The sequence below is a fragment of the Suillus clintonianus genome (assembly GCF_016758775.1).
Source record: "Suillus clintonianus strain FC179 chromosome Unknown DEU56scaffold_103, whole genome shotgun sequence".
Taxonomy (NCBI): domain Eukaryota; kingdom Fungi; phylum Basidiomycota; class Agaricomycetes; order Boletales; family Suillaceae; genus Suillus; species Suillus clintonianus.
The window spans coordinates 132-16,290 of record NW_024539327.1 but is presented as its reverse complement, the minus strand read 5'-3'; the positions used below and the strand labels follow the sequence as shown (position 1 = coordinate 16,290).

Here is a 16,159-nt window from a genome sequence, read left to right as displayed (position 1 = left end):
GCCAAAATTCCCAACGTAAATTTGTGCGCTTCTCTAACGCTTCTCAGATCAGTGACAGTGTAAAGTTTGATGCGCTTCTTTTCAACTACAAATATTTCCTACAAAAAAAATTGTCAAACGTATTCTCGTAGTCATTTACATGACCCCATTCCATGAACCTCTTCCAAAAAGTCTAACAACGTGCTGGCGCTCCAGGCTTGAGTATTACATGAATCGGCACAATGCTGTCCATCTTTATTTGTCAGCTCGGGGATGCCTGCCCAAGGGTCACTCTGGATATGATGTTTAGGGGTGAGCAAAATCTTATGAAGATGGTGGAGGGTCTGAGTTGTATCCTGCAACCAGTGTCCGTTAGCTCGCATAGGTTGGGACCGTCTGTGAAAATCTGCACTGACCTCTTTGCCTGCACCAAATCGCGTGTCGAAGTAGAGGTAAGCGCGGAGGAAATATCCAAGCGGCCAACCCCACTCAGGGCCCTTCAGTGCAAGCACGCCACTTAGACACGTATTATGACACAATGCATCACTCAAACTTACATTATGATAGTTCAGTCCCTTTGCAACAGACCGGTCCGTAGTGTCATTAGAGTTGTCATATTGAGACCGATATTGCATGTCACTGGGGTCCAAGGTTTTCATGCCAAGCGGGCTTCGTAAGATGTTGTCAGCGAGGCGGAGTGCATGCAAAGCATGTTGAGCATCGAACAGCTCTGGCGCTACAGTCATAGCGATCGGGAAATTTGGTCTGAACTGGTAATCGGACCATTCCCGGCCTGAACCAGAACCGTACACATCCTTGTAGATACCCCTTCTATTGATGATAGCAGGATTCACATCATAGCGCGAGTCATCGTCGACGTCTGTTTAAGAATAAGAATGCCGTATGACAACGAAAATGACAGTTTTACTCAGGGGAACATAATAACATCTTTCGAAGGACTCTTGTATGATGTCACTCCAAGCCTTGTAGGTGATAAAGGCATCCTGCCCATTAACTTCAATATAAATGAACATTTTAGTGCATTATATAACAAATCAGTAAAAAAAGTCTCACTCGTCGCTTCAACGCCCTTGTATGGGAAACTTCCAATGCTCGACAGCGTATCGAGCCATCGCAGCGTACTTTTCAGCAAACCGGTGATCTCAACCGGCGCGCCGTCTCTCGGTGTCCCGGGAATCCCCTTAGTGCCCGCCTTCTCAGATTCGCCCATCTTATCCATCCAAGTCCCACAATTGTGTTGATTCCCCCCGAAAATAAACCCCGTTTCCCAGTCGACTCGAATATCTATGTTGAAGCCCTCGTCCTTCATCTGCATGTCAATGTCGGGGCCAGCGTTATGCTCGCGGAATGCGATTCCACTTGCGTGACGCTGAAGTATTTCTTGGATGATCTCCGCAAGAGTGCTCGTGTATGCGTACGCGCGCGGATCATCCCATGCGACCCAGGTGTCATCTACAGGGAATCTACGCTTAACCGGCTCCGATAGGATCGACAGACCATCAGGCGCGCTGGCCACATAATCTTGAATGTTTTGTAACATCCACCACGGTGAATCCCTCGAATTATACCTAAGAAGGGCATCAGATAATGAAAACGAAAATGATTTCGTATCTTGATTCGTACCGTGGTTTCTTGACGGAGTCCAGCAAATTAGGGATCAGTCCATGCTTCAAAGTCGACGCAAAAGCGAGTATGTGTTTTCTGGCGTCCTCGAAATTGCCCGTGGTCAAAAACAGCCCCCTTAAAGAGATGAAGACGTCACGACCCCAACAACGTGCCCACCCTGTGGTGAAATGCGGCAGTCCAGCTGCCAGCGATGGGGTGGATTTGGCCGGATCAAGGGATGCGGATTGTACCCTTCCATGCATCTGAATGGCGCACATCGCGAGACTCTGCGTGAAATCGTGCCCTGCGGACACGAACTCAGAGCATTGTTCGATCGCTGCACGGCGAGCGGCTTTGTATGCAGTAGATATCAATATAGCGAAGTACTTTGGACGCAAATAAGAAGGAATAGAGGCTTTGATGCGCTCTATCCGCTCTTTGAACCACTGCGCCGGCTGCACAAGTTTCGGGAACTGAATTGTTTGCCTGGCGAGAATTTTTCAGCTACACCAGAGGCAAATAAGTAAATGAGCACCTACTTGTGCATTCTTGAACAAATGTAGTCGAGTGCCCAAAGCCCTTGCCTGATATTTTCGCACAGTGGATGTCCAAGATCGTTGTACCTCATGATGTGCCGAAGAGGATGCATCCATCCCTCCAGCCCACAATAAGTCAGCTTACCAAAGCCGGGAACATCATAGACACCAATATCGCCACTGGTTGCATCCCTTTCTTCAACATCCGCGCGATATAATACAACGTTCAAATCAACGAGGTCAAGGTCGCCAAAGGCTTTGTCTGCATCCGAGGCACAGAAGGTGTCCAACTCATCGTCCAGGTTTTGAACCTCAACTTCAAAAATGAGAATACTTCCGGGCGGGAAGTATTCTGGAACTGTAATCCTGCAGAACGGTGCATCATCATGCGATATCTGCGGGACGGAAATATCGGGCATTTCGACCAGCTTCCCAGGAAGCCCCCGGATTGTGTCAGAGTCATACGGCGTTTCGTATGACGAAAACTCTGTCGAAGCGCCATATACGAATCTAGCTCTGGTGCGCACCAAATCTACAGTGTTCACTATTCATCGAAAACTAGTTAGGGTGAGACGAATACATCATACTGTAGCACGTACCGATGCCGCGGTCTTTCGAGCCCTTTGAGAACGCAGTGTGGGCAATGAGCAGATAACCCTTCTGGGATGTTGGATGCATCCGCTGAACGAGAATATACTGTTTGAATTTGAGCATCCGCACGAAGCAAGCCCAATCATATACTTACATTGCCCTCTTGCCAGTAATGGCCCTCCTCGAACCCACCAAGAACCATTTCCCGATGCAAGCCATTGAGCAATCTTTTTGCCCTTCCAATGCCCGAGTTTTCGCCAAGTCGGGTTAGCTCATATTGCCGCTTCTCTTCAACCAAATTCAGTAGCTTCGGATACAGATCGTCAAAACCTTTCACCGAAGCAACTGCACAGTAACCAAATGTCACAATGCCAGCGACGGATAGTGCATGCTCGGCAGAACGCTTGTCAAGATAAGACTCGTTGTCATGCGTGAGATCGTACATGAGCGCATGAGGCACGGAGCCGTTTAGAGGGCTAATGATGCATGGACGCGTTGGTCCCTTTCCGAAGGGAGGATCGAGTTGTTCCAGGCTTTTCAAGCATGCGCTGTCCATAGATCCTATAAGGGGTACATCAATATCCACTACGCTCCACGATCACCTTTGCGACTCACCAAGCGGTTTTCCAAGCCCGAATCGATACATAACTCTCGAGAACTCCTTTGGATCCCAGGCATTACCTGCTTCCCTAACCAGACTGTTGATTCCTAACCTCTGCACGAATACCAGATCCATCTCCTCGCTGCCCGTAAAGAGCTCGGCACAAACGTAAAGATTTGGATTAATGACACGTGCCGCATCGAGCATTGCAACACCAACATGCGACGGCGTCGAGTGGCAATTATCGATACGAAAACCATCGAATGTGGCTGCGAGCATCTTCACGTATGACATTATATGTCCCCAAAGCCATGGATTATCAGTCGGCCCCGACCCGTATCGAAGCTTCACGCAATCACCCCATACAATGACCTCGCGCCGGAGGTAAGCCTTTGAGGGTGGGAGGGCAAAATTCTGAAGTGGGTCCGCATCCCATATCCAGCCGTTATTGGCGACGCTATATTTCACCGGGTCAAATGGACCAGGCGGCATTAAACGAGTGAAGTATGGCTCCACGAGAGGACAACTACTCCCAAAATTAGTGTGTGTATAGTCGAGATAGAGTTTCGTTGCTTACCTCGCTGAAATCTCACCAAGCTTTGGACCATTCTCCTCCAGCCGAGTATACTTCAGGCGACTCTTAACGTGATCTAGGGCAATTTTTGTGTCCTTTTCCCACTCCTCGTAGAGGGGAACATTGATCGCGTCAACCACGCGACCCCAAGTTTCCACCAGGGTATCGACATCGTATGCGATGTTTACACACGCTGCTTGGATAAGTCCTGCTGCCATCTCGCCGTCTGAGCGAGCGCCATAGCGTGAACCTAGTTCGTCGAGACCTGCAACAATAGATGAGGTCTTAACAACTTTGGCCAGTGCAATTATAGATTTTCCAGCCACGTCGGGGCCACTCCATGGTACAATTTTCCCATTCTTTATCGCACCTTTCACCACTTCTTTCTCCCGCTCAACATCAAGGACATAATACTGCCACATGTCGCGCGCCTTGATGGACTTGGCTAGTCCAGTCATGAGCACGTCAATATCTGCTTCGGATTGAACTTGTGTAGGGAGGCCCTTCGATGCAACAGATGAAGAAAATTCCAGGATCGCGGTATCGAGTTCCAAAGCGGGAGTAAGATGCGGGGTATTCGCTGGGCTGTACCCTGGCAATGTGTTAGACTGCGACTTCCAGTACCGTGTTCCTGCTACTTACCAGCCTCTGGGTGATCGACGAGCCAGGGGCTGTCGCTAGCAGTGTGATTTAACACGACATCTGTTAAGTTAAGTAGACCGTATTCTTCTTTTGCCACGCGCAGAATCTCCTCGACCTGAGCGTCGATAGTACCTGGGTCGACACTGCCCATAAAGATCGAGGGATCATAGCGTTTCTGGTCCTTGATGGAATATGGACTGTCACTCGAGCCCCGTTCTTGTAGTGGTGTCCAATGTAACATGGTATAACCACGATCGCCTGCCTCTGCGAAGTGTTCTCGCCAGTTGGAAATTGGGCCCATCCATTTCGAGACAACAGTGAGTATAGCCAGACCGTCAAGAGGTAAGTATACAGTTTCTGGTGAAAGAACTGCGCCGCCCTGAGCAGGAGTCAGTGGCTTCAGATCTGACGAAAGAATCGGGGATCGCGCTTTGGTGCGCAAGATTGGATCTATATTGAAGTAACCTTCTCTCCCTTTAGCACGTTCTCCAGGAACTTCACCGTCGTACTCGACCCAATACTTGAATGCTCCCGCATGAGAGATGGGCAAATCCACTTGAATAGGTTTCGAGAAGTTACTAGGAAGCCTATACGACGTCTAAAATCAGCATGTCTTGAATACGTATGCGAGACTCACTCGCGCTCAACAAATTTGTTCCGTTCGAACACGCCGCCATCCAAAGGAAAATTAGTCTTGAACACGCCATTCTTTGAAGCTGGTGTGCCTGCGTCAAGAGAGACACGCAAGATATATGGCGTATATGCTGGCGGAAGGCGGATATACTACGTAATTTCAACTTGGTTGCGATGGATTAGAGCGACACCAGTTGCACTCACAGATCGGTCTTTGTTGGGACCACCATCGGGATCCAATCTCAGCTCGTAGACGCATATCGGCCGCTCATCTGCGCTCCGTTCACTGAGAAAATATTCCTTTCCTTCATCTGCTGGTGTCTTTGGCGTCATTGGATCGCCATCGAGCGCTTGGACTCCGTGGAATGCGATGTTTGTACTTGAATCTGTCTGATTTAGATGTGGAAGAGATGGGACTTGATTCTGTGTCACTCTATCGAGTTCATCCGCTGCATTCGCCATAACACTGAGGGAGCTGGTAAGTAATACAAGGAATACGGTGGAAATGGCGCGGAGCGGAGCTTGATAGACCTAGTATATGATGTTTTCATGGCAAGTTGTGAGAGTGACGTCAAGACCTGGGCCCGGCCGCCAAAATGGGAAGGCTTCCCCTTGTTACACGACACACGATATTGATAATGTCTAGACCCTACTCTGTACTCTAGCTTCACAGCCGCGTTTCAAGTCGTTTCGATGTTCCAGAGAATCATTCTGAAGTATCTTCGTATCCCCCCAATGTCTCGAACAATCGCTCCAATCGTTCCATCTGGCCTCACAATGACAACTTTCAACTGTCCCTTCTTTGCCTTATATGCATCATAAGCATGCCCTCGCGTATCAATTACCACTCCATCGACTCCATAGCGATTTGAATCGCTTGATCCTTCTGGAAGTAACAGAAGAGAATGGAGGATGCCCCTTGGAAGCCTTTCCAATTCGGTCCGAATGGGCCCGGCCTGCATAGAATCATTGGCGAAGACGAGGGCTGTGTGACAATGCGATTTAAACACATCAAACAGCCTCAATTTTGGGTCGTGTAATGATCCAAGGGGTCGCAGTCCAGGCGCATCGGGTGCCCGATCGCCTGATCGTAGAGTCTCAGCTTTGAAGTCCCCATAAGGATTCGCTTCAACCTGTCCCGACTGATCTTCATCGAGGGTGATGCGGCTGCCTCTGTAGTTCACGCCGAGTTGAAAGTACTCGTGGCCCCGCTGCCAGCTTGTGCCTTGACATTCCCTGTCTGTTTCGATATTTTTGTCAAGCAGGAATGTCGTCAATTTCAACATCTCGGCGATTACGGGGAGGCGTTCTTCGGTGTAGGTTTCAAGCAAGGATGGGGGAGAGAATCCTTTAACCACGAGAGCAAGCTTCCATCCAAGGTTGAGCTAGAAACACAAAGTTCGTCAGAGTGGGCACAGACCGATGTATGGAACATACAGAATCCTGGACACTGGAGTTGGCTCCCTGTGAAGAATATCAGAACTCTCTTCAAAGCCAGCTAAGAACTTGGATGCACCTGTCCGCCAGTGGGGCTATGGACGCTGCGAGATAAAAAGGGTGATCAGCTGAATATGATAATGACAAAATGGCTACTGACTGTGCTGCATCTACGAATGGACGATATTAGTGGATTGGTGAAACCCGCGGTACCCATACGCACCTCCAACAATGAATACTCTTCCATCCCCAAACTTATTAGCCATCCGAATATTTGGTCTGCATCACAGTCGTTCAGATGTAAACTTGCTTTGAAAAAGAGCTCGTACCTAAACTCGGACACCCAGTGTACTCTCTCAAATGTCAGATCGTCCCTCTCTGTCACAGTTTGCATCCATTCGAAGAGGGCGTCATTGTCAGTAGCAAGTACTTTTGCGTTGATTCCTCGGCCACTTGCAAATAGTACAAATCCACCCTCGCCCAAGTCCTTCGTTGCTCGGAGGGCGACGCTATTGACTTTCATAGTCAGCAGGGCTAATAGTCTACAAGCACATGATGCTCACAGATCTGAGCCCATCGTTCCCCATATATGCCAATGCTAATAAACTCGGTCAGTAGTATCACAGTAATCCCAAAGATTCTCTTACATCCTCATCCAAACCCCCTACCTTAACGTCACCAACCAGCATCGCTGATTCATCTCGTGTCTCCCCTAAAAACGTTACTCCGAGGTTCTTTCGTACGACACCTAAGGGACAAACGTTAAGACATATCAGTACCATGAGCATGTTAATCACCCCTCGCGCCGTCCGCTCCAATTAGCCATTCTACATTTATAACCTCTTCGGGGTGGCCAGGATCAGAAACCTTTCCGATCCGTGCTTCAACATGTGTCGAGTACTGTTGGAAGGAACGGAGCTCGGTTCCGAGCTCCACAAAACAGGAGTACTTCGCAAGATGTTCTCGTAAATGTCCCTCCATGATATCTTGACCAAGAAAAGCGTAGTTAATCTGATAAACACTGAATCAACCCGTCATAATCGTTTATTAAAGCCAACTTACATATGGCCGTGAGGGTGTTGCCTCATAGGACGGAAACATGGGTAGGGTTTGCAATGGTTCCTTTCCTCCCACATGGTATGTCCGAAGCGGGAGGATTGGCTGCTTGTCCCTGCCAATCTCATTTACTCCAAGGAAATGGTACACTTCCATGCCACGAGGCTGCAACTTGTGATTGGAGGAAATTCAAAGCAAAGCGCAAAATTGACGCACTGCGATCCCTGCGCCCCGCTGTCCTTGTCTATGCTCGACATTTCTTTCGATAATTCTCACCGGTATACCATTTTGAAGGAGCGTCAAGGCAACAGTAAGACCAGAAAGACCGGCCCCAACCTCAAAGGTAGAGGATCAGCCAGGAGTACGTAAGATTCGCGAGCAAACTCACGACGAGGACTGGAGGCAAGCTGTCCATGCTGAAAGTCAATGACTCGATACGACGGGTCCTCCACTAGCTGTCCGATATCACAGGCTCACCATTTATATAGAGTTATCAGTCGGCGGGCGGCTCATCTCACGAGACCCTGTGAGAGGAAGCTGGAGGTGTTTGGTGAAATGAAAGATGCTGAAGGGAACGAGACGTTATAAAAAAGCACCTGCCCTGGCGACTACACACAATGACGACATGAGCCTTCTCCTACTGTCTCACCGGAAGAAACTTGAATTCCTTCCTTGCGCCAAAAAAAAACCGATGTCAGAAAGAATCACTAACGTCCAAATTCTAATAGATCCTTGATTACGAGTCCACTGTGAATACAACGAACGTATAAGCAGGAAGATGCCGCGGTGCTTCTGCTGAACGACGCAAATACAACGTAATGCTGGGGGAATAAAGCAGTAGTACTATATGGTAAAATGGTCCGATGGGTGAATGACTTATCCCAAGAATATCCTGAACGTGATGGGTCTTAGATGGCTGAGACCAATGTCAGGGTTACAAGCTCAGGGAGATGTAAAAGCAATTTAGCGAATGGAAGGCGAAAGCGCGAAATTGGTAAAACTTAATTATGTCGTCAGTGAAAGAGCGTGTATCGACCAAAGAGACCTGCACCCACATTAACCACCCAGAAATCATTTTCGGCGTTGCTGTTGCCACACTGCTAGGGGGACATCTTCCTCCTCGCCCCGCTCTGTGCGGGGCGGAAGTGGAGGTTCTGCATGTGCTCTTGGTCTTCTGTTGTGTGGCGTTGCCATGACAGCATGCGCACTGGTCACCTTCCTGGTCTTCCCATCTGCGGGGAGGGGCGAAGGAGTAGCGCCCGCAGTCGCCGTCGCAGATAATGAGCGTGTTGTGCTCCGTGTGGCTTGGACACGGTTAGGGACGGATGATACATTGGCAGAGTATCTGTTATTATTTTGCGCTGGTGGAGACCGAGAACGGCGTGCAGGAGCTTGCTGTGGAGTGATAGCAATACCTGGACCATGATTAGGAGGGGGTGATGGAGTTAATCGTGTGCGCGACAGGGGCGGAGCTCCCGAAGTGGATGACGAAGCCCATGGTTCAGCGGGCTGGTTGGTGTCAGGTGGAAATTGTTGTTGATCTACTGCCCCAGGCCTCGAGTATCCAGGGTACACATAACTTGTCGATGGCGGCTGGACAATCTGAGGCGCATGCACTGGCGGACTCGACTGTCGCTGCACCCTTGGATCACCACCAGGCGGCGTCGGAGATGGGGAACCATATCCGTAGCTGGATCCATTGTATTGCTGCTCCATTTCCCGATGCTGCATCTCGTACTGAGGACCCTTGATTGGCATTTCAGCGACCCTTCGAGCTCCTTGCGATCCGCTGGGTGGCTTTGTAAGTGCGCCTCTCCTTTGTGACTCCTTTTTCTGTGGTTGCTGCTGCTGCTGCTGCTGAAGTTGAAGCTCTCTTTCGCGCTCCGTCACCCTCAGCCTCTCAAGCCGCTCATTCTCGACCCTCTGCCTCTCTTCCGCTTCTTGACGTTCACTCTCCCTCTCTACTTGTTCATTATCAGGATTGGACGCGGTCGGGGCGGTAGCCGCTGGCTGATTTTGCGCCGCGGGAGTCGCCGCAGGGTTCTGCGTCTTGTTGATGACACCTAGATACCAGAACATCAGATTGCTGATGAGAACCTGCTCGTACAGTGGCCTTCGGGGATTTGCCAGCTTGATATGACTTAATCTATAGATTGCGCGTTCCACATGGATAGGGTATCGAGCATACGTGCCCTGCCCGCCGGGCAGTTGTGGCGATGGCGAGGGAACATACTGTTTTGAGGATTTTGACTGGCCGAGCAAGGCAGTAGCAGCCTCTCGCCCAGACCCGTATGTATGCGGCTGAGAGGCCTGCTCGTCAGCCTTCTTCTTACTGCTGAACAAGGACCCGAAGAACCCGCCCTCCTTCTCCTTTTCCACCCGTTGCACTTCCTTCTCACGTTCCCTATCCTTGCCGTTCTTCTTCCCACCTTTGTCGCTGCCCCATTTGAATAGCCCCTTTCTGTCCTTCTCCTTCTTCGGCACAGGACTTGGGATCTTCTGGGGGAGGCCAGATGCCGCTATAGCCTCGGTAGATGATGCTAAGGTGGGGGCATCAGGGGACGGCGTTCGAGACGACTCCTCAGAAGGGGCGCTCAGAAGTCTCTGGGGTTGAGGATGATGCAAAACTAGCGCATTAGTAGACGCGTCCATGTTCGGTTCGGTTTGGGCTGGTAGAAGCTCGTCATGTGCTAGGGAAAGTGACAATAACGGGGGGTTGGAGTTGAGCGATGAGGTCGAAGGGGCTTCACCATCAGGTACATCACAAAGGTATGCTTCGAGGATGAGTGTTTCATCTATGAACACGTCAGTTTGCGAAGTATGCCCATCACTTGTCATGCTTTCGTTAGAAAGTGCGCGAGGTCGTCTACCTGTTTCCGTGACATCACCGTGATCACTTGAAGAAACGTGATCACTGGAAGACAGGTCACTGGAGGTGCGCGGTTCTGCTTGCGTGGCAGCACGAGGCCTGCGGCCGGGCCCAAACCGATGACCACCGCCATCACCAGGCAAGGTGGCCTTGCGGATCTTGGTGCGCGCAGCTCGACGAAGAATTAGGCCGGGAGGAGGAACGATGATAGGTGCATCAGCCTCATCTGGCATGTCAGAAATATCGTCCATCTTGTCCATGGCTACAGACAAGGGCCTTGAGCGGATGCTAAGGATGACCGGAAGTTATTCTGCATACTGACCTGAAGGAGATACATTAAGGCTTAAACTTCGCCTGAGCACGTTCCTAAGTTTTGTAGGATCGTCACTCTTGGACGCCTCTTCTGCCAGTGCTTCTAGCCTTTGTAAGTCGCTGATAGTCAGCTGTGGCGTATTTGCGAGGGGTGTGCGATTGGGGCGCGAAGGGACAATCTTCTCATCCTCGTCCTCGACCTGGTCATTTTCTGATGGTTTATACTGCCTGCTGAGCATTGAACGCTTGCGTCCCAAGCCTGTGGAAGGGACGCTCAAAGAACTTGATCGAACAAGTCCAGCGGCTCCATCTGGGGGTGGAGTACGGGCATGTTCCTTGAGAAAGGCGCTAAACTGGCCCGGATCGATTTCGGGATGAAGACGAGCTGGGAGCCAAAAAAGATGAAAAGGATCGTCTAAGCCCGCGCTTCGCTCCTCTGAGCTTGAGCTGTCTTCGTGAGAGCCGCTGCTGGTGTCACCATCTGGTAACTGCTGAGGCGGAGTGGCAGACCAATAGCTGGATGTTGGTGATGTCGGAGACGATGGATTCGGAAGATCAGGGTCGAGAATGAGAGCGCCTGGTCCACCTTGTGCTGTAGAACGCCGCCTAATGTCTCGCAAAGCCTCGACCTCGCGCTGAATCTCCAACTGCGAAGGCTGCATGCCTGGGAGAAGCGGGCGTCAAGAAGAAAAGAGTGTCAGTAAGATCGCGTGGTCGTCGTGAAAAGGTATTTGAACGTTGAGGAGGTTGATAATGGTGGCCAGTACTAGTGAGAAGACTGGCCAAAGTTGCCTTGCGGTGGTATAAATTTAACGCTTGCTAAAGCTCTCCTTGCAAGCGTTTCTTGATCAACCGAACCGGCGCGGCAACTACGGCATGCCATCAAACTGAGTTCAAACTGGCTCGGATGCGTTCCAAGTCTACAAATGTCCTACTGGTAATAACTACATTCAGAACAAACCAAGTTACAAATGAAGCCTGGTCTCCTCAAAGGGTAGGTTAGGTGGCACAGTGAGGACTGCCTGCCTGAACGTTGTTCAACCAAGATAAGAAAAGGACCTGAAGCAAATCCGCATGCACTCGGACCCGACGGCCGTCGAACGGATGAGAAATTTGCATCACCGCCATGCTACTTATCGGTTCACCGCCCATCCGACTGTGAATTCTGTACAGCAGCGGCTTCACGGCGCAGCTCCTGGATAACAGCCTGCATGGGTGTTTATTAGCTACCTTTAGATGACTCGGACATCAATCAGCATACTGCAAGGGCCTCTGGGTTGACGCCACTCTCTATCATACCCACGCATGTCGCAAGTGTGTCCTTATCAAGTTGCGTGTTAAGCAGCTGCGAGATCTCATAGAGGGCTGAGAACCGCATTCATGAGGCCGCAATACGGCGCATGTGCAACATCGATAACGCACTGTCAAGGGTCTGCTGAGCAGCACTAATTCTGTCTGCCTCTTTAGACGACATCAAGCCAACGCCTGTTTGAAGAGTATTTAGATAAACTGCCATGAGCGGATGAGAAATTTTGACTTACGAGCCTCCTAGATGAAGTTTAACTGAGGGAGGCACTTCCAAGTGACAACAGTCCCAGAAAGGAGATAAATATTATTATTCTCTCAGTTTCGCGGAAAGCCACCACATAGTACCCTGCTTCCGAAGCTTCAAGGATGGCTCCCTCAAAAGCACCCAAAAGCACCTCGAGGCCAAAGAAAGAAAAAGTTTTTCACCCAGACTCACGCAAGGCCGGCCAGCTGAGCCGCGTCCAGCTGCGAAAAGCAAAACTAGCGGACGCAGCATCAAAGCGAACAAAGAAGCAATCTGCACAAGGTGTGTACCCCATGTTTTATTGATGTCATGCATATTCTCATGCCGCAGGTGACCCCCAGCCGATGTATACGGATTTTTCTACCATGCTATACCTCCAGAAGGCATGCTCTCCCTCGAAGAGCTGCATGCTATCATTAGCAACGTGTGGTTAACACGCCACGACGATGAGCTCGAGCAGGAGAGAGCTGCTCGCCGCAAGGGTCGACCGAAAAGTACTAAAGAGCTCAAGCTGGAGGAGATCAAGCTCCGTGAATCAGAACAATACCGCACAGGGATGGGTAAGATCGAGTCATCATTCTCCCTGGTTGCTTCTGATGGTACTGCACAGATGTGCCAGATCTTACACATGAAGCTACCGTTGATCTATTCCGCAAATGGGATCAAAAGGAAATTGCTTACATCCAACTCCTACGTTTCATCCGAATCAACAGTGTAGATTCTACGTCTGCAGTAGTATCAAAACAAGGGGAACACCATTCCCTCAAAGAATCAGTTCCTCCGCAAGCAATCGATGAAGCTATGGTCACTGATCGTGACGAGGCACTCCTCATTGAACCACCATCGCGGTTCGCAAGTACGATGATGATGATGGATGGTCCACTCTCATAGCCAAGGCACAAATTTGAATACCAGTGTTGGCAGTATCTACCATAAATAATGTACATGTCATACAGATCGTCCAAGCAATCTAATCGGCGTACACCAACCTCTCGCTAAACTCGTACCCTCCCATCTCGGTTTCTGTGGGGCTGAAAAGTGGACTATTTGGCGCCATCAACATTCGCGGAATGTCCAGCTCCCAGTTCCTTCTCAGCCTGTAATAAATCGCCTGGAAGCTTGACGACGCGCCCCTCTCCTGTATCAAGTGTAGTACGACCTGATATCCAGCAGTGATTTGCACGGGCGTCGGCCTCTGCACCTCTACCCGAAACCGCACCGACTTCAGCGCTGGCAAAATTCCAGACGGATCCCTCGTCTCATCCATTTTGCATTTGAGTACTCCTGCATTTTCCGCATGCGTAAGCACCACGCGGACGCCCATGTTCACCAGCATTCGGCGGCACTCCTCGCGTGTTGTGAACCCATCATGCGTAGACAGAAGCTGGTACGTTACCGGCTTGAACCTAAAAACACTGTCAAGCCAACGCCGCCGCGGTGTCGAGGGAAGCGTGAATGAGCTGTCAGAAAATGCTGGTGAGACGGCGGCCGGGGTGTCGCCGCCCTTCTTGCGTAGCTTGTTGTGTGGTGGCTCGATGATTTGCACACGCAACGCAGGGCGTCTGTCACCATCGTTGCTCCGCAGAGATGACTTCTTGATGATTCCGGGTCCAGTGACCCCAAGAGATAGGTTCTCCTTGTCGTCCTCCCCGAACTGGCTGTGTCGTTCGTGCCTCATATCTGCATTGTATATGATCTCCCGAGGCGATGAATAGTTTCTAGTCTGTGCAGCTTTTCCTTTGTGAAGATTGCCGAATTCCATATTGACGGGTGTGGGTGGAGCTGAGGAGTTGCCAATGCCAAGATGGGGTGTGCCTGCGGTGCGCGCCTCCATCGCATTGAGGTGCTCCACGATTTGCTGGAAGAAATACTGCATCTTATCATCCTTGAGCTCCGGCACTTCAATCGCGGGCAAATTCGTAGAACCGAGCATTGGTGATAATGGGGATGTAAGAGATGTGATATATGATGATAAGGGAGAGCGGAGATCAGCCTCTGGACGTGGCGGTGTCGGCGAACAAAAGGTTATACGAGGAGCGCCCAGCTGTACGTAGTCGCTGTCATCCTTGTGCGGAGGGAGTGTGCGACCAGCTGCCCTACGTGGGGTCGGAGGGGCTGCGCGAGGAGGAAGAAATGAAGGCGCACGTGCCAGATGGGGTATTTGAGATGAGATCCTTGCCATGCCCTGAGGGTCATTCCTAATCGATTTCTTCTTGCGTGTCTTCCTGTGCGCTACCTCCTCGTCCTCATCGTAATCTTCTAGGTGTTTGTCCCGATATTCTGTGAGCAGTCGGTAGACGCCTTTCTGCCAGTTTGGCTCGGAGCTCTTGAGGCTAGCTTTGATGTCTTCCTCGGACGTACCGTGCCAAAGCGTGCGAAGATTCGCAAGAATATCTTGATCAATTTCTTCAAGAGTAGAGAGAGGTCTTGCAATATCATTAAGCCTCGGTGTGCTCGCGTCCACAGGCTTTGGCTTTTGGGAAAGGTAGAATGGGTGTGTGAGAATTTCAGGGATCGTGATGCGTTTTACAACATCCTTCTGCAGCATCTTCGTGATAAGATCCTTGGCCAAGGGATCGATGCCGGCTGGCATGTCAAACTTTCCTGACTTGACTTTATCCAGCAGTGTCGGTAGGTCTTCGTCATCGAAAGGAAGGCGTCCCACAAGCAAGGCAAATAGAATTACACCGCAAGACCAGATATCAGAAGCGCGTCCGTTGTACTCTTTCCCCATGATAACCTCCGGGGCCGCATAATGAGGGCTTCCACACGCCGTCTGGAGTAATCCGTTTTTGGAGCTTGCCTGCCAAGCTGCCATGCCAAAGTCTGCGACCTTGATATTCTTGTTTTGATCCATGAGAAGGTTCTCAGGCTTTAGGTCTCGATGCGCGATGTTGAGTCGATGACAATAGTCGATTGCAGAGATGATTTGCTGGAAATAGCCCAATGTTTCGAAGGTGGATAGCCGCCCCTTATTGCACAGATAATCGAAGAGCTCGCCACCCTCCACATACTCTAGGATCAGATAGAGCTCGCTGGATGTCTCCCATACATCATAGAGGCGCATTATGTTAGGATGGTCGATGAGCTTCATGATTACGATTTCGCGCTCGATGCTGAGAAGCATGTGTTCCGCGGAGTCGGCGAGCTTGGTGATAGAGTTCATGAGGGCGTTTTTGGACACGATCTTTACGGCGGCGTATTGCCCTGTTTTTGAATGTCGTGCGATCCTCACGCGTCCTGTTTGAAGTCAGTGAAAGCGCATAGTCTTTGCAGCAACCCAAATAGATACCTGAGCTTCCCTTGCCAATAGTTCTGCCAACTTTCCATAGTCCAATCATCTTTGGGTCATCCTCGCTACGATTCCGCCTCGGAAGCCTTGGATATTCGTCGTCGTCCATAGCGGTCAGTAAAAGGAAGGAGGGGCTGACAGGATCTGGGCGCCGCCGAGTCTCGGAGCCGAGTGCAAAAGTAACCAAATAGGACCAAATATGTGACGCTTGCTCGAAGGGTAATGCTTGAGTAATCGGCACAAGGTAAGAAGAGTCTTCCCACAACGCAATAGCCAGGTAAAAGTCTGGGTTGATTGGAAAAGAACTAGGGCTTCAGTACAAGGGTATACTACTTAAGTAGGTATTTAGTATGAAGCCCGTGATAAACAAATCATATGTAAGAAAACAACAATCACAAGTCAAAATGGTATACGCGCTTCTCCGCTGTCATAAGCGCTCATCCGCTGTTCAGCTGATTT

At 50.3% G+C, this 16,159-nt stretch overlaps 6 protein-coding genes across 6 annotated transcripts; 1 reads left to right on the top strand and 5 right to left on the bottom strand.

Annotated features, from left to right (window-relative positions):
- Window positions 1–53: 53 nt before the first annotated feature.
- On the bottom strand, window positions 54–5,760 carry DEU56DRAFT_863695 (glycoside hydrolase family 13 protein). Its single transcript, XM_041355360.1, has 14 exons — window positions 5,387–5,760; window positions 5,187–5,332; window positions 4,550–5,136; window positions 3,911–4,499; window positions 3,348–3,859; window positions 2,887–3,293; window positions 2,741–2,837; window positions 2,145–2,685; window positions 1,624–2,091; window positions 1,054–1,568; window positions 908–994; window positions 537–859; window positions 396–476; window positions 54–335 (listed from the first exon to the last, which is right to left on the bottom strand). Exons 1-14 carry the CDS (start codon window positions 5,642–5,644, stop codon window positions 132–134), a joined length of 4,815 nt encoding a protein of 1,604 aa, XP_041203803.1. The 5' UTR covers window positions 5,645–5,760; the 3' UTR covers window positions 54–131.
- Window positions 5,761–5,871: 111 nt separating this feature from the next.
- DEU56DRAFT_923760 (FAD binding domain-containing protein) lies at window positions 5,872–8,008 on the bottom strand (the record flags this gene model as incomplete). The annotated part of the gene is made up of 10 exons (XM_041358539.1): window positions 5,872–6,567; window positions 6,620–6,646; window positions 6,699–6,723; window positions 6,833–6,898; window positions 6,949–7,128; window positions 7,183–7,217; window positions 7,267–7,367; window positions 7,417–7,630; window positions 7,682–7,840; window positions 7,892–8,008. Coding segments are annotated over 10 exons (1,620 nt in total), but the record flags the coding sequence as incomplete, so codon positions are not given.
- A 301-nt stretch (window positions 8,009–8,309) lies between these two features.
- DEU56DRAFT_828687 (uncharacterized protein) lies at window positions 8,310–11,702 on the bottom strand. The gene is made up of 3 exons (XM_041354434.1): window positions 10,867–11,702; window positions 8,731–10,806; window positions 8,310–8,675 (listed from the first exon to the last, which is right to left on the bottom strand). Exons 1-2 carry the CDS (start codon window positions 11,516–11,518, stop codon window positions 8,747–8,749), a joined length of 2,712 nt encoding a protein of 903 aa, XP_041203801.1. The 5' UTR covers window positions 11,519–11,702; the 3' UTR covers window positions 8,310–8,675; window positions 8,731–8,746.
- DEU56DRAFT_828685 (mitotic-spindle organizing gamma-tubulin ring associated-domain-containing protein) lies at window positions 11,703–12,451 on the bottom strand. Its single transcript, XM_041354433.1, has 4 exons — window positions 12,398–12,451; window positions 12,279–12,341; window positions 12,118–12,221; window positions 11,703–12,063 (listed from the first exon to the last, which is right to left on the bottom strand). The coding sequence occupies exons 2-4, from the start codon at window positions 12,328–12,330 to the stop codon at window positions 11,998–12,000; spliced, it is 222 nt and encodes a 73-aa protein (XP_041203800.1). The 5' UTR covers window positions 12,331–12,341; window positions 12,398–12,451; the 3' UTR covers window positions 11,703–11,997.
- DEU56DRAFT_828683 (uncharacterized protein) lies at window positions 12,452–13,390 on the top strand. The gene is made up of 3 exons (XM_041354432.1): window positions 12,452–12,690; window positions 12,750–12,968; window positions 13,019–13,390. Exons 1-3 carry the CDS (start codon window positions 12,531–12,533, stop codon window positions 13,297–13,299), a joined length of 660 nt encoding a protein of 219 aa, XP_041203799.1. The 5' UTR covers window positions 12,452–12,530; the 3' UTR covers window positions 13,300–13,390.
- DEU56DRAFT_745016 (Pkinase-domain-containing protein) lies at window positions 13,379–15,809 on the bottom strand (the record flags this gene model as incomplete). The annotated part of the gene is made up of 2 exons (XM_041349124.1): window positions 13,379–15,648; window positions 15,701–15,809. 2 exons carry the CDS (start codon window positions 15,807–15,809, stop codon window positions 13,379–13,381), a joined length of 2,379 nt encoding a protein of 792 aa, XP_041203798.1.
- Window positions 15,810–16,159: the final 350 nt, after the last annotated feature.

Excerpts from the sequence above, each read along its gene's own strand:
- DEU56DRAFT_863695 (XM_041355360.1), bottom strand. The coding sequence starts at position 5,644 with ATGGCGAATGCAGCGGATGAACTCGATAGAGTGACACAGAATCAAGTC. Across the intron at positions 2,838-2,886 it reads ATTACTGGCAAGAGGGCAAT|TATATTCTCGTTCAGCGGAT; the intron begins GTAAGTATATGA and ends AAATTCAAACAG. Across the intron at positions 1,569-1,623 it reads GACTCCGTCAAGAAACCACG|GTATAATTCGAGGGATTCAC; the intron begins GTACGAATCAAG and ends TGCCCTTCTTAG.
- DEU56DRAFT_828687 (XM_041354434.1), bottom strand. The coding sequence starts at position 11,518 with ATGCAGCCTTCGCAGTTGGAGATTCAGCGCGAGGTCGAGGCTTTGCGA. Across the intron at positions 10,807-10,866 it reads CCTTAATGTATCTCCTTCAG|CCATGGACAAGATGGACGAT; the intron begins GTCAGTATGCAG and ends CCTTGTCTGTAG.
- DEU56DRAFT_828685 (XM_041354433.1), bottom strand. The coding sequence starts at position 12,330 with ATGTCGTCTAAAGAGGCAGACAGAATTAGTGCTGCTCAGCAGACCCTT. Across the intron at positions 12,222-12,278 it reads TGCTCAGCAGACCCTTGACA|CCCTCTATGAGATCTCGCAG; the intron begins GTGCGTTATCGA and ends TGCGGTTCTCAG. Across the intron at positions 12,064-12,117 it reads TCAACCCAGAGGCCCTTGCA|GCTGTTATCCAGGAGCTGCG; the intron begins GTATGCTGATTG and ends ACACCCATGCAG.
- DEU56DRAFT_828683 (XM_041354432.1), top strand. The coding sequence starts at position 12,531 with ATGGCTCCCTCAAAAGCACCCAAAAGCACCTCGAGGCCAAAGAAAGAA. Across the intron at positions 12,691-12,749 it reads AAAGAAGCAATCTGCACAAG|CCGATGTATACGGATTTTTC; the intron begins GTGTGTACCCCA and ends GGTGACCCCCAG. Across the intron at positions 12,969-13,018 it reads ACAATACCGCACAGGGATGG|ATGTGCCAGATCTTACACAT; the intron begins GTAAGATCGAGT and ends GGTACTGCACAG.